The sequence below is a fragment of the Macadamia integrifolia genome, chromosome 3 (genome assembly GCF_013358625.1).
Source record: "Macadamia integrifolia cultivar HAES 741 chromosome 3, SCU_Mint_v3, whole genome shotgun sequence".
NCBI lineage: Eukaryota > Viridiplantae > Streptophyta > Magnoliopsida > Proteales > Proteaceae > Macadamia > Macadamia integrifolia.
Genome location: NC_056559.1, coordinates 37,105,454 through 37,117,206, shown reverse-complemented (window position 1 = coordinate 37,117,206; position 11,753 = coordinate 37,105,454). Strand labels below are relative to the sequence as shown.

General features: G+C 35.2%; 1 protein-coding gene across 1 annotated transcript; it reads right to left on the bottom strand.

The window, feature by feature from the left end:
• Positions 1-5,551: 5,551 nt before the first annotated feature.
• Positions 5,552-7,063, bottom strand: LOC122072585. Its single transcript, XM_042636948.1, has 3 exons — positions 6,632-7,063; positions 6,346-6,535; positions 5,552-6,235 (listed from the first exon to the last, which is right to left on the bottom strand). Exons 1-3 carry the CDS (start codon positions 6,791-6,793, stop codon positions 5,739-5,741), a joined length of 849 nt encoding a protein of 282 aa, XP_042492882.1. The 5' UTR covers positions 6,794-7,063; the 3' UTR covers positions 5,552-5,738.
• Positions 7,064-11,753: the final 4,690 nt, after the last annotated feature.

Below are 11,753 nucleotides of genomic sequence, written 5' to 3'. Positions count from 1 at the left end.
CTCCCATATCAAAAAAATCCAAACAAAGTGGAGAGGATCTCATACTTCTGCTGATATCAAGCATCTTTGTGTAGAAATACATAAGGTGGTCCTAAAGTTTCTTAAATTTGGATCCAAATTCAAGCCCAAAACTCTTTTATGTTTTTTGGGTGTAACCACTCAATCTTAAATAATTGTGAATTTTAATCAAATTTGATTTTATGATCCGAACATGAATAGAATGGATATGAATCGGAGGGAATCTGGGGTCTCACATGATCCATTCATACGTTGATCAGCTGCTCTTTACATATGGATGTACCTCAAGAGGTCCTGAGCTAAGAGATTGATAAATTTGTAACTTAGTTTAGCAAAAGCCGGGCTAAGTCCTGCTTAATTTGGTTCAAATTTGAGCGGAGCTGACACTTTTTATTTAGAACATGTATCTCTTGTCTTATTCCGAAGAATCTTAGTAAGTCAAGGATAAAAAATGACTTTCAAAATAATTAGAAAGTGAATTTACATAATGAAATTTTCAAAAATGATCATTGTTTCACATATTTTTCGAATGCACATATGAAATATTAAATTTATCTTAAAGAAAAAGGTTCTTGAGCCACCGGAGTAAGGTTCTCTAGCTCCTGTGTCTATCTCTATTTTTCACATGAAATGATCTTGTTACCTTGAATTCCCGAAACTTTTTTGTTACATTTCATTGGCGCACTCCCCCTTACTTTGCTTGCTTAGAGGTCCCTCTCTTTTATCGTAACAAAAAGAAAAACAATGTGTTATAATAATGAAAAAATAAATAAAATCTTGTTGTAATTAATTAAGGATGGTGAAAAAGATGTAGCATTACTTTTCTACCCTTTTGTTATAACATATACTTTTTAATGAGGGTAAATCCTATTGTTTGAGATGCTTAATTGAAAAATGCTCTACTTTTATAATGGCATGATGATAATTAAAAAAATAATAATAATTTGAAAACTCTTTTTTACCGATAAGTTTAAGAAATAAAATAAAAGGCAATCAAAGGTCATAACTTCTCACTTCACCAAAAAAAAAAAAAAAAAACTGTCTTGGAATGTGGCTTACCCAGCACTCGCTTGATTCCATTTCTCTCCTCCTCATTATGCCTTTTCACAGGGGAGGAGAGAGACATAGGGAGTGTTGGTTTAGGTTGTGCGTGGGAACAGAGAAGTATTTCTCAGATAAAAAAAATATAGCAAAAGGTTTTGTGCACAACTGTACATAGTAGCACACAAGACATTGGATGGGGATGAGAAAAGACCCCATCGAAATGACAAAACCCCCTATTATTGCATCTCTTGTTGATCCTTTTCCCAAATAAAATTATTAAGGGCAAGGAGTGCAGGAAGCAATGAGAGTGCATAAGAGTATCAATATAAATGGAATTTTATATTTATACAGGTGAGACGACAATTTTGCGCACCCTTGGATAAATTAATTAGCTATAATGCTTAGGAGAGGGGACCATACGAGTGCATTCGTGTAAGATTTCCCTAGCCACTCGTGTCTAGGTGTGGGTTCACATGATCAAGTAGTTTCCTTTTCTCCAATTATAAATTATTTTTTAATGTAAACCAATTATAAATTATGGAAAAGAATTTGCTATTTAGGAGTGTGACCTCTATTCTAACGCATAGGCCAATGAGAGTGCACATAGAACCATCAACAAGGTAGACATTATTGCTCTTCATAGGAGGTGGGTAGGGCAGTCATTTCACCCAAATGTATCTCGACGCAACCCCCACATAAAACCTTTTCTCATAAATTACTTAACACCTGATCCTGATTTTAATCTTTTCAATTTCGATGCATCAATATATCCAATGCACGAAACTGCTTTACAGATCGGTATCGGTATCAGACTTAACCAATTTCAAGTTTCAGAACCTTTCAACCAATAATCAATTTCACGGGCGTGTACTTGAAATGAAATCCTCACATAATTCATTAAAAAAAATAAAAAAAATAAAAAAAATAAAAAAATAAAAAAAATAAAAATAAAAAAAATAAAAAGAAAATAAAGATGTAAAAATTAAAAAAGAGAGTATCAGTTAAAAAAATATATATAAATATATGCCACGTGTAGGGGAATGATAGAAAATTTCCATTTACAATTACCCTTCTAGCTGATAAAGGTGATTCCAGCACCGACCATCAAACCAAGGCTGCACTGTGCAGCGCAACACACCTACCAACTAAATCAGGTGGCTGATGGCTCGAGCCCATAAATAGTACTTTCTGTAGTATTGTGTGTGTGATCGTGACAGTTTCTTCATAATCTCACCCTTTGTCAATTGTCATTGGTCATACTGAGATCGGCCATTAATGGTTTTTACTTTGGAAGAACAGGACTAAGCAGAAAAGATAAAAGGATGGGAAAGGACTTCTGTACGAAACCCGATCTGTTTGGCCGAAAATGGTGCTCATGGCAGCCTCCATTCATGGGAAACTTGCTAAATATACGGATAAAGATAAGGCAAGATTGCAGGTTCCTCATCTTTCTTACTCCCCATAAGCTCAGCAAATGATGATAATGTTGTACTGTGTCAGTTCATATATCCTACACAGAGTCAGTAATATTCAGAGCAAACCCACCAAGAATCCAAAGCCATCTAATCGGTCACCATTACTTCTTTACCTGGGAATTGATGATGAATAAGTTGTACACAACCTTTCTGAGCTACTCAGCTTCTTCTGAGGAGTCCGAAAGACTCCTTACTCCTTAGTCCATACTGCAAGTGAAAGAAAAAGGCAAAACTCCACCTTTACTGGGCACATTTAAGACTGCAGTTCTCATATAAGAAACCTGAAACACTAAAAATAAAGGGATGGGGATAGGTTCTTTTTGGGTTATTGGGATCTGTGAGTTATTGTCCTCACTTGATTTTTCTTTAAGTTCTTTTATAGCCTATATAGGCAGGTCCCTACTACCTAGCTACTTAGTTTCTGGTACTTGCTATCAATTTACTATACGCTGAAGGAGATTAATTCTCATTAAAAATTAGATTCGGAAGATTTGGATCTGTGAATTAGTAATTTAGTATTAATTTCAGGATTGACATATAGAATAAGGGAGAATCAATAAATGAACTATTAAATTTGAGTATAGATCATAGAATCTAGTTGAGCGGAAAAAGATTTTGGCTTCCATACATGAATTATTAATTATTTTTTGTTTATAGAATCCATTTTGAGCAGCAAAAGATTTCCTTTATTAATATTGAGTTTGGATTCTAGAAAAGTAGTTGGGTTGGTTGGCTTCATTTTGATTCTAATGGTTGGAAAGATGGGATATCCTTTTGACAAAACATTAATTTGTCCAAATTTTTATAACCCATCACAAGTCTCTCAACAGTAGGACCATTCACATATTGGATTTCAGTTCATCTATAATTTTTCAGAAATTTTGACTTTTCAAACTTTTGTAAATATTTTTGTTACTATTTTATTTTTCAAATCTAGCACAAGATTTTAACAAGAAATCAATATTTGTATCGGGTCTAGCCAATTCTGATCCAATCAAAATATCAAGGTGGTTTTGCCTGAATCCTTGAAAACACTATGTGAACCAGTTGCTCGGGAATGACTAGAATCACAACTGAAATGCAGTTTTAAAGTCAATCAAACCTAAGGATATCATTACATCCATGCATGTATGTATTTGTAGATTTTAAAGTTCAATTGGCCTAATTCAATCATATATATAGAGAAGAATCTCTTTTTGTTCCTCATAGGGGTCGTAGTATCAATATTGTATCAGTCGATTAAGTATTGGTATCGATAGTAATAAAAAATACTGATAGATATAAATTTATATAGTTGATTTTTTCCCCCTCAATTAAAGGAGTTTTTGATCTGAAGTCGGCCCTAATACCATCAATTGATACAAGTGCTGATTCCATGAATTAAAACTATTCCCCCTTTCATCCCAGAAAGGATTTTAATTCACAGTAGCAAAATAGAAATCGATCCGTTTAAAAGCTAATATTATATTGATATGTATAGATCAATATTGATCAAACCAGTCTAAAAAAATAATAATAAAAAAAAAAAATCTTTTTGGATGACCTTAAACTAACTCTAATCCCACACAACCATTTCAAGAAAACAAAGGAGATGGGGGAGGGGAGAAAAAGATTTCTCATGGGGAAGAGATTTAAGGGATATCATGGGTTTTAAGCACATTGGATTGGTTGGAACTTGGAAGTTAATGATGATATAACATCCCTCTCACCATCATTGAAAGAAAACTTAACCCAAAAGACTTCTAGATAAGTTCGAACTTCCAATTGTTCCAGAGTGGAAATAATCCTTTCCTAATCCGGATCAGTCTAAGTCCATGACATCATCACCATCAATTTACTCTAATATAGGTATGCTTATATCAGTCTCGAATGTTAAGCAAGGTTCATTCAAACTTCAAAGGTTGGGGCAGTAGGGCTGTCTTCTCCAAAATAAAACCCATGGAAAACCATGGACCATTGTACAAGCACCAGTGGCCCCCATTCCAAGACATTACCTGATCCTGAGAGCTCCTGACAGACAGAAACTGTAGTATAAACAGCTGCAACAAGATTGGTTAGATAACTCAGACTTGGATCCTCCCTTTAACAGTAGCAGGTTTCAGGTTTAACAATACTCCCCCAAAACCAAACCCAAACCCAAACCCAAACCCAAACCCACACCCACAAACCCAAACCAATCCTATCTGTGCCCCCACATATGTACAGACCAAACTGAAAGCAAACCCTTATGAGAGGGCCTTTTTATTTTTCTGCTAAGTGGGCCTACCACTATGGCGGCCCGAAGGGGATTGACAACCCTTAGGTTGGTCATTTCTTGTGTGCATGTTTCTCTAAGCTCATATCTGATCAGCTATCAGATACGTAAGCATTACTAGAAGTAGCCAAAACCAACCGCTTCTCAGCGGATGAGAACACCATGTCCTCTTTATAGTTTAATAAAGATCCAAGAGATGAGGATAGTGCCACTCTCAAAGTTACTTGCATAATAAGATCAAAATTGGGATTTGACAACACCATTGTCTATTGTTGTTCACTTCTCTAGCTTCCCATGGTTTTTGTGCCGCTAGTATTATAGCCAATGGTTTCCAATCCCTTTTTTTTTTTTCATCCTCAAAGGTCACTGTTGGAAGGTATAAGTACCATATCCAATTACCAATCTCAACAATAATAATAGTATAATATAGTCCCAAAGTTTCTATGTTTCTTACTTGGATCTGACAACCCACTAAAAAAAAGAAAAAAAAGAAAAAAAAGAAAAAGACAACCCTTCTAAAACAACTCAGTAATCTACCTAGAAAATCTATTTTTTAACATGGATTAAGTTATTAAAGATACCCTTCTCTCATTATCAAGATATGATGCATGAATCAGCACCTGGCTTAACAAATTATTAATAAAACTAGGATATCTCAAGGGAGGTTGGAGAAGAATATTGGGGTTTCTTTTATTGAAGGATCATACAAAATTGAAGAGGGGACCAAAAACAGAAACTGATATTGAAGATGACACCATTGTAAGCTAATTAAAATGCAACTCTGTATTAAAATTTTCAAGTGTTGATAATATGAAGGCGGAATGCCTGATGGATCACATCAAAAAGGGACTTCCAATGTCATAATCAACCAAAAAACAGAAAGTCCAATAGAGTTTATCCAAAATGTAGTGCTTCTGTTCCTCATCAGCTCTATCCAGATCCCAAAACTAACAGCAGTTGATACTCAAGTTGGAAAATTGGCTGGACAAGCCAGACCCACTACCCAATCCTCTTCTCTTCGGTTTCACCATTGGAGCTGGAGGTGCCCATTTGTTAAACTGGGAGGTACCATGTGAACCACCAGTACTGCTTCCTTCATCACTATTTCTGCTAGATTCTCTGTTAGATTTGATGCAAGGAGGGAGACACACTTTCCGATATTCTGAAAGCCATTTTGATTGCATATAATTGGTCTTTCTCCATGGAGGAACATGGAGACCTCTCTCCTCCAGTGACTGTTTGGCAGCTGTGCAAAGGATTGAGATAACCTTGTTGAGCTTTGTTTCACTCCCAACAAATATTGAAGGAAGGGTGTCTGTGAGCTGTGTGTAGGAAGAAGTAGGCCTAGCCAATTCAAACTGAGACTTAAAATCTATGTCTACTATCAATCTTCCTGGACCTCCTTTGTCTTCCTTCATCATAATATCTATATACTCATAATCACCTGCAAAATCCAGAAAGATATCAGAAAACCCATTTAATGACAAACTGATAAAAACCCATCAAGGAGAGAGAGAGAGAGAGAGAGAGAGAGAGAGAGAGAGAGAGAGAGACCTCCTGGACAGTTGAAGGTGGAGACCCAAGAGGTTCTACACAGAGAAGCATCATATCCATCCAATCTCAACTTCATAGTAAGCAATTTTTTCAGGCTAGTAGTCTTCCTGGCAGTGTTTCCTTTTCTCAAGTACTTCAAGACTTTTTCAAGAATCTCAGCCTCAAAATCCTCAACATCCCCAAGTATCTCCTAAAGAAGGCCAATTTAGATCCAAAAAGTTTAGAGACACAATCCAGAAAGTATTATACAAATATCATTTAGAAGCTTATAGCAAGTGATACGAACCTGAAGAGTTAGGCTGGTGTGATGCTGATTAATGGTTAAACCTCGTGATTCACCCAAGAAAAAAAGGGATAATGAAGGGGATGATGGTGATTTTGATTCTATGAAGTCATGAACCATCTGCACCAGTTCGTCCTCTTCTAATTCTAATTCTAAGCTACCCATTCTATCTGCTGCAAAGAAAGGGAGTAGTTCTGAAATTGTGAATAAAGAAGATAGGATTCCACAACAAGAGAAAGGCTTTTGAAGAATGAACTCATAAAGGGTATGTCCATATATATAGGTGTGTAAGATTATAATTTCATGATGACAGATGAGGTCATAATAGGACGACCTTGGGAGGGTGACTAGAGAGAGAAACAGAGAGAAGATGAAAAGATAGAGGTGGGATTTGCCGTTTCGTGGTTAAATGGTGAATATGGAGGTGGATCTTTGGATGGGTTTTTTGCAGGATAAGTGAGTAAAGAGAAAAGGAGAATATTTATGGGCATATCCTCATTTGGTGTGTTAACGATGACAATGAAACCGTGGGACGTGTACTCTATACTGGTACTACACCCCCCCTCTCTCTCTCTCTCTCTGACCCAGGCAGAAACTAAAGCGACCGCCGAGTCTCGCAGGGCTACCCGGTGTAGTAAAGATCCACTAGACGTCAGCAAGCTAGGGGCTTCTGTGGAAATACATCACTTAGTTGGATATGTTTTTTATGAATTGTTTTGCAATCCCGGTATCTATACATATTTATTTTTAGACCCAATTTTTCTTCCGCCGTAGTAAACATGGGTTCAGCCGTTCAGGTATCGGACCATCGGTTCCGTTCTTGGCCAATCCCGTATTGGAAAAAGGGTATAAACTAAGGGTAAAATGGTTAGAAAATTGTTTTTTTAAGATAAGGGTAAAATCATCCGATTCGGTTTTGATACATTGATCTGTATATAATCTCATATTGATTTCCAAGGTGACGAATCTCAAATCTGATACCGTGAACTTAAACCTTGATGGTAAAGCATGGATCAATCAAGGTATCAATTCATTCATGGTTTTTTGTTTTCTTCCTAAAATTCAGTTGGATCTTAAACTAATATGACACAATATTAGATCAATACGAACTTATTAACATTAGAATCAATGAAGATCGTTATAATACCTATGACCTTGTGGTGAAGAGAGACGATCTCTTCAACTATAAATTCAAGCGAGAAAGAGAAGTGAAAGTTTTTTTTTTTTTTTTAACCTAACTTGTTCCCATTGTATAGGTTCTGGAGGGGAGAAATCCAATAATTGAACCTCAAAATAATTATAAATGTATGTTCTCTCTTATAGACATAAATGTATGTTTTTATCATATAAGAGGTGTGAAATTGTGTAATCTTTAACACCCACTTCTTAATCAACTCTAATGATTTTCTTTTTCTTTTAATTTTTTTCCAATCATAATTATTGATATAAGCTCATCAGTTGAAAAAACCAAAAGGCCAATACACAGTACCCTCAGACTTTTGATACTTATAAAATAGAAAAACAAAGTTTTTCTTCAGAAAATCTCTTCAACTATATAGGATCAGACCCTCTGATCATGTTAGGAAAAGATATTTTTGACCTTCAAATAATAGGGGATGGGGATGATGATAAACCTAGAGTTCAATCATAGTATCACATCAAATGAAAAGATTTTTTTTTTTGTCGGTAATAAATAAGAAATCTCTTCTTGGCAGTGGGCTAAGAAAACTTATCCATATAAAAGAATGGAGTCCTGTGGCAAATTGGAAAAACCTGAAATTTTGTGAACGTCTCCTGCTTGTCAAAGCTTCAGCCAAAACAGAAGGGCAAAACTATAAGTTTCCAAAATCCAATGAAAAAAAATGAAATCCTTTTATAAAAATAAATAATGTTTGAAAATACAAAAGAAACATCAATACATGGTAAAATAGATAATTGAATCTAAGTCTGAAATTTTTGGTTATTCTAGACCATTTTTTCGATATCTGTATGATCAAGAATGTCATATCATACGTACACTCACCTAACCTAGTGGTGACAACTTTGGTTTGAAGAGCTAGTGCCTAGGGGAGGAGGTGGGATCGAACTTGTCATATGCAAGTGTGTGTGTAGGTGTGCATGTGTATGAATAGGTGGCCATTATTCCTGTTAACACCCAATAGGCTGACCATTGACCGGCGATACTCAATAGGATAATTTAGCATAAAAAAAAGAAAAATATCTCACATTTTTATGTAACAAAACAATCTAGAGACTTTTGCCAAAAATACAAGAGATTAAAGGATCTGAAGTGGAATGAAAAAATGGACTTCGGCTGGACAAGGTTAAGAGTTGAGTGTGTTTTTCAAACGTCGATAAATTATTTGGTATTTGGAATTTTTCCTTCTTTTTTAGCAGCTATGCAAATCCTTATTTGAAAGTCTAGTAATGGAATTCAAGTTGATTCCAATTTTATTTCACGTAAATGCCCTAATGATCCCATTCTAACTGATGTAATGGGCCATCTCACCTGATAATGCTCTCAGCCTCTCACTAATTATGACCTTTCCAATAGTGACATTTCAACCATTTTTTCAGGGTGAAGTTGTGCCACTTGGTGACTGTTTATGGGTTAAAAGTTACAAAATGAATCAAAATCTACTTGGTTGCGAGGTCACCCATGAAAAATGAATGCAAATTATAAATTATGTTTGTAAATATTGTTAGAAAGCTTTACCAAAAAAATATTGTTAGAAAGGGATCAAACATATTTGAAGCTTGTAGTCAGCAAGTCAAGAATCAAATCTCCTAATCAAATTGCCTAGTTCAGATTATTACTAAAAATCTTGGGGTTGTTGGATAATTTAATATTATTTTAATGAAATGTTTATGGTCTATTAGAATTAATCCTAATCAATTGATTATTAATTCAGATCCTATTGATGCCATCATGAATGTGGGACCACTGTGAGGATTTTATTCTTTAGGGTATATTTGGCTGGCCTCCATGGGCTTTCGCTTTGGAGCTTCTAAATTCTGACATTTAAATTTAAAAAGGCTAGGTCTAGTAGAACAATTTATTTGAAATCTATTGTACATATAAGTTTTAGGCAAGGTAAACAAGTAAGGTGGTTAGAAATACTTTAAATCTACATTCTACCGAAGAAAGTTGAGTTTGGATCATATCCTTGTACGAGAACTATTCTTGTACTATGCTTGATTTATACTTAGAATCCACTCAATTTCTCAATCAATTGTAATAAAAGAGAGATTGATAGGATTCCAAGTGTGGATTAGGTACCATACGAGAACCATTCGTGTATGAGGACCTAATCTGGACTCAAGAAAGTTTTCCTACACAATGGGTGTAAGAAAAGTACAAACTTCTACATAAATGTTTTTCTCCTAATATACATGGTCGATGATACCCCTATACTTCTCCCTCATAGCCTCTATACACCATCATCTCTCCCTTGATCAGCTGAAAGAAAACCGTCTCCTATTCTACTGCCATGGAGCGCTGGACACAGCTCATTGAGCACATGGTAGTTGAAAATGAAGTCCCTAAATATATTTCCTTTCAAACTAAGTTTTCCAATCACATGATCACTTCACTAGTGATGAGATTCTTTCTCGGAAAAACTTTCGCCTTTCCTTTGCCATCTCCCTCGCTCCCTCCCTCTCAGAAAGCTACTCAAAATTTGGTGATACAAAGAATCCTTTATAATTAAAGCATCTCATCTCTTATGTATCATAATTCATAATTACATTCTTGATAAAAACAAAAATCATAATCACAACTTTGACCTAATTCTCTATTATAAGAATCTTTCATAATGCAGATAAGTCGAATATAATATGAAAAAAAATTCAATATGGCTCACACAATAATCACCAAAATTGGAAAGAAGAGAGTGTAGTGGCAGATATAGAAAATAATAAATTAGAATATAGAGAGCTTCACTGATTAAGAGACATGGGGGAGTACATCAATGAAGAGCGACAAAATAGTTCCGTATCTAGGAGGTGGAACGGTCATTTCTTGAGAAAGAGAGAGAATTCTAATGTACCCTTCCTGATCAGTTCAGAGATCCGTCTTCTATCAATATGACATTATAAATTATTACATGCAAAGTTTACCATGACACAAACTACTTCCGAAAGATTAATCATCATACAATCATGCCTATAGATTGAGAGAGAGAAAAAGAAAATTCTACTTCAGAAAATTTGTTATTCATATACTTTAATTAAAAAAAAAAAAAAACCCCAACTTAAAATTAGGGCTACTCATATTGATATCACTGGTGGGAAAATATATTATATGTTTATATCTAAAAAAAATTCTCTTGGAATATATTTAGGGGGAACTTTATAAGACTTAGGTAATAAGTTTGGAAACCTATTAACCATATTAATATTAAAAAAATGCAAGCAACTAATCCTAATGAAAGTGACTTGTGACCCTTACCTTTATTTGAGCAAATCTACTTATGGAAAGGAAAAAAGTGGGCTAACATTTTAGTCATATATAAGTGAAGATACCAATCTTATCCAAAGAAAAACTGGGCTTGGCTTACGCACTCACATACTTACTTTAAGTGGAAACTTTTGTTGGACTCACTGTCACATCCTCTTTTGGACTAAAATAACCAAGCAATTGGCTTGGCTGATCCCTCAACCAGAAATATATTCATTCCCATTAGGGAAAAATGTAGTGTAAGAGGTGTGAAAATCGTCTCTAGCGGCTGTATTAGTTTTGTGAATATTGGATGTATTAGTTTTGTGAATATTGGATGTATTAGTTTTGTGAATATTGGATGACTGGAGTCTCTTGGGGGTGCATAGATATTTTCAGTCGTCCGATGTTCACCGCACCTCATTCACTGCAGAGGATATAGACTCAAAAATGTATGATTTATGTCTTTTTTTCAATAATTAATATCAATGATGATGTACATTTTTAATTAATTATTGGGAAATGTGGTCCCTATACCTAGACACAACGGAAGGCGTAATTATTGCCTCACCCCTTATGAAAGGTAGAAAACCCACCCTTGTCGATAGTCCTACTAGTGCTCCCATTGGCCTATGCGTTGGTGTAGGGGTCATACTGCCTTTTATGGAACCCTCTCCCTTAATATAC